We start from the raw sequence: 4,177 nt of genomic DNA, 5'->3' as shown, positions 1-4,177 counted from the left end.
GAGACAATTAGTCAATCCAATGAACCGAAGCCAGAAAACCAAAATCCAGAAACTTCTTGTGGTGCAGTAACCCAGTTTCCTTACGGCGGAACAGAAAAGGCAGGCGATACACCAAAAAGAAGCAAGAAGGGTGTTAGAACGATGTACCTCAGGTTGTAGCACGAGTGAAAGCTTCACGGTCGGCCGATCCACGCAACCACCGCTACAACTCCGTCTACCTACGATTTTGAAAGAAAAATGAACCATGGCTAATCGAAAGGAAATATCAATGAAAAGAGAAAGGAATAGACGAACCAGTGCGAGGAAGAAAGAAGAAAACGAACGTGCGAGGAAGAAAGGGAGAAAGGAATGAAAACGAAGAAATGAAGAAAGGGATTTTAGGGCTTAGAGGAATTTCTTAGAGGGAAAAAGAGTTTAGTCTGATTTTTAGAGGGAGATAGTGTTTTGGGATACAGGGCAATGAAATTTTTACAATATAAAAAAAGAATTAGTTTAAAATTTTAAACAGAAGAAATGTAAAAAATTAGGAAATAAAGGAAAAAAAAATATTATTATTTGAAGGGGTTATAAACCTCCTTTAAAAACAATTAAAACTCCCACTATCATTGACAGTTACATCATTTAAATTAAACATTATAAAATATGTTAATTTGAGGGGGTTTTTTATACCCTCCACTAAATAACCCCCTCTAAATAAGATTTTTTTTGTAGTGTAATTAAGGATAGGCTTTCTTCACCGAGGAATCGAGTTTTAAGTAATTTAGTGAGTGACGTTAACATTAATGAAGAATAAGAATTCTTTTATGCATGAGAGTGAACTTGGTGAAATCTAACCCCAACAACATATTCATCTCATATTACAAACATCATTCATTCACTTTTGTGCTTATCCTCAATTGATCAAATTGCATTCATGTTTATTTTTCTGCACTTTGCATTCAAAACCCTCAAAATATTGTTTTCAGTCTTAATTGGTTAAGCAAAAGCACAACTATTTTGTGTTGCGAGTCTCTTGGGACATGATACTTGGTCTTACCATTTTATATTACTTGTACGATTTGGTACACTTCCTGGTGACCCAACAAGTTGTCGGGGACTCACAGTTTAACCTATTCTATCTGTGTGATTCTTGATTAACTTTTACTTTATTTTTATTTTTAATTTTATTTTGTTTTATCTTGTGGTTTGTTTTGTTTTTGTGCTGACAATATTTTCTAGGTTTTTGTGATTAGTTTATGCAAGATACAATCAGAACTAGAAGCAAAAAAAGTTTTAAACCTCTTCTTGAAGGACTTGAGACTAGTAGAAGGCCAAGAAGAAACATATTATCTAGAGAAACTTTCACAGACTTCACAATCTGATCAGGAAAGCATGGACAAAAATGGTTGTAAGCGTACTTTGGCAAATTATGCAACAATTGTTGGCCCTCATCATTTTAACAACATATCAAGGCTGAGGGTCAATACTGCAAGTATGGAGATGAAGCCTGCGTTGATTCATCTAGTGAAGAGCAACCAATTCAATGGACTGACACATGAAAGTCCATATGAGCATCTGACCACTTTTAATGAAATTTGCAATACTGTGAAGCTAAATGGAGTGCCAAATGATGCTATAAAGTTGAGCTTGTTTCCTTTCTCTCTTGGAGGCAATGATAAATTGTGGTTGAACTCTTTTCATGAAAATAGCTTTATTGAGTAGGAAGATGTGGTTGCAAAGTTCTTGAACAAATACTTCCCACAGTCAAAGATCAACAAGGGCAAGCAGGAAATTTCTTCTTTCAGACAAGGCATGAAGGAGACATTAGGACAAGCCAGGTCTAGATACAAGGACTTGCTGAGAAAGACTCCTACTCATGGTTTTAATGAAGCAACAATGGTTATTCTTTTCCTTGGAGGTCTTAGCTCACAAACTAAATTGATGCTGGATGCCTCAACTGGAGGTAATATCAAGTGCAAGATTCTAGAGGAAGCATATGAATTAATTGACATGGCCACCAATGACAATAAGATCCATAGTGAGAGAGGAGCTCCACTACAACAGAAAGGAGTTCTCCAGTTACAATCTCATGATGCCTTGCTTACACAAAACAAGATTATTACTCAACAATTGAAGGTCTTAACAAAGAAGTTTTCTCAGTTGCCAAAGGAGCTCCAAAATGTTTCATAGGTTCAACAACAACGTTATGAATTATATGGTGATGATCATATTAATAGTCAATGTGCAATGCCTGAGAATACCAATGCCCCTATGCCCACTCCTATGGCACACTCTTCACGTCTTACTAGTCAAGGCGACCTCTTCAATGATGAAGATGCCTCCTCCTACCGAAGACTCATTGGCCGCCTCATCTACCTCACCAATACCAGACCCGACATCACCTTCTCTGTCTATAATCTTAGCCAATTTGTTTTCCCTCCTACTTCCCTACATCAACAAGCTGCTCACCGCATTCTTAGATACCTTAAGGGAAGTCCTGGCAATGGAATCCTCTTCCAAAGAACCAACACCAATCAACTCAAAGCCTATAGTGATTCTGACTGGGCCACCTGTCCCGAATCCAGAAAATTTATCACTGGTTACTCCATTTATTAGGACAATTCCATCATTTCTTGGAAATCCAAAAATGAGCAAACTGTTTCCACAAGCTCTTCAGAAGCTGAATATTGGGCTCTAGCTGCTATCACCTGTGAACTACAATGGTTGACCTACGTTCTTCATGACCTTCGTATTATCACCACTCAACCTGCCATAGTCTACTATGACAATCGCTCCGCTATCCAGATTGCCTCCAATCAAGTCTTCCACGAACGCACCAAACATATTGAAATCAACTGTCACATTGTTCGGGACAAGCTCAACATTGTCCTCCTTAAGTTGCTCCCAATTTCTACCACTAAACAAGCTCTAGATCTCTTCACTAAACCTCTTACTCCTACGGTTTTTAAGTATCTTCATTCCAAGCTGGGAATGACAAACATCTACTCCCACCTTGAGGGGGGATGATAATGTTAGTCATTGGGCCTTCAGGCTTGCGGCCCAGCCCATCTTGCTTTTTCCCCTTTTTATTTTCCTCTCTTGTGCTTACTATAATCGTCACTTCACTTTCAATAATACTTTTGAGTTCTGGATTCTTCTCCCGTACTTGCAATTACTTTCTCTCTGTACTTTCCACTTCACCGTTTGCATCGTCTGTTTGCCTCCGTCTTTCTGTTTCTCTATGCTTAGGGCTTGTAGGAGCTCCCTCTTCAAGTATGGCTTTCTTGCTTCTTTTGTCAATTGATTGGTACTGCAAGTGTATCGAGTCTTCTTCACCTTGTACATTTCATTTAGGCTTAATTCCACTTTTGGTCCCATGTTTGGAGGGTTGTGTTCAATGTGGTCCTACCTTTTTTTTTTTGGTAGCAATAGATCCCACTTTTTGAAAAAATCGTTCAATTGAGTCATTTTGCCTTACGGCGTCAAATTTTTAACAGTGATGATGCCCTGTGGATAAACATTAACAACATGGCAAGGTAATGTGATTGCGTGACACTATGAAGGGACAGAGAAATTGAAGAAACCCTAATTTTCAAATCCAAACCCTAGCCACTCATGGCCGCTGCCACCATCCTCGCCAGAACCCAAAATCCGGCCACCACAACGCCTCAACCAGTCACCACCACCATGCCGCAAGGTCGCCGTCGCCATTAGCCACCACAAATCCTTCATCATCGCGCACCATCGTTTTTGCCGTGACTACCTTGCTGCCGTCGCACTGCACCGTGAATCAGAGAAATCGCGCCGCTAGCAGCCACCTCTCCACAAGCACCGCGACGTCGTCACCACCATTACAAACCCTTCACCCCACCGTCCAACCTTCTGTGAGCAAGCAACAGTTTCGCCGTCGCGGAGAATCCAGAATCCTGTCGCCGTTAAGCTTCGAGCGTCATCCCCTTCGAATCGCAACCACGCTGCAACATCCATGGCCGTTTTCTTCCATCAATCTTCCTCCATTTTCGCAACCTGCATCAAAGCCAGATCTGCAAGCACAATTCCGAATATCAGAAACCCAATTCGTCTTCCACCACAGTGCAACTATCCGCGCAACCATGGCCATCATTCATCATCATCACCGCATCAGAAGCTGCAACCAAAACCAGAAACAACCACAGAAATTGGAATCATTACCCAAATC

At 40.4% G+C, this 4,177-nt stretch overlaps 1 protein-coding gene across 1 annotated transcript; it reads left to right on the top strand.

The window, feature by feature from the left end:
* Positions 1 to 2,226: 2,226 nt before the first annotated feature.
* Positions 2,227 to 2,595, top strand: LOC106754687 (uncharacterized mitochondrial protein AtMg00240-like). Its single transcript, XM_014636742.1, has one exon. The coding sequence runs from the start codon at positions 2,227 to 2,229 to the stop codon at positions 2,593 to 2,595; it is 369 nt and encodes a 122-aa protein (XP_014492228.1).
* The last annotated feature ends 1,582 nt before the right edge of the window (positions 2,596 to 4,177 follow it).

The sequence above is a fragment of the Vigna radiata genome, unplaced genomic scaffold (assembly GCF_000741045.1).
Source record: "Vigna radiata var. radiata cultivar VC1973A unplaced genomic scaffold, Vradiata_ver6 scaffold_207, whole genome shotgun sequence".
Lineage (NCBI taxonomy): Eukaryota > Viridiplantae > Streptophyta > Magnoliopsida > Fabales > Fabaceae > Vigna > Vigna radiata.
Note: the sequence above shows the minus strand (reverse complement) of the source record. Positions and strands in the feature narration are given on the sequence as shown.

What these genes read in the sequence shown, in the direction of transcription:
- LOC106754687 (XM_014636742.1), top strand. Translation starts at nt 2,227, where the DNA reads ATGCCTGAGAATACCAATGCCCCTATGCCCACTCCTATGGCACACTCT.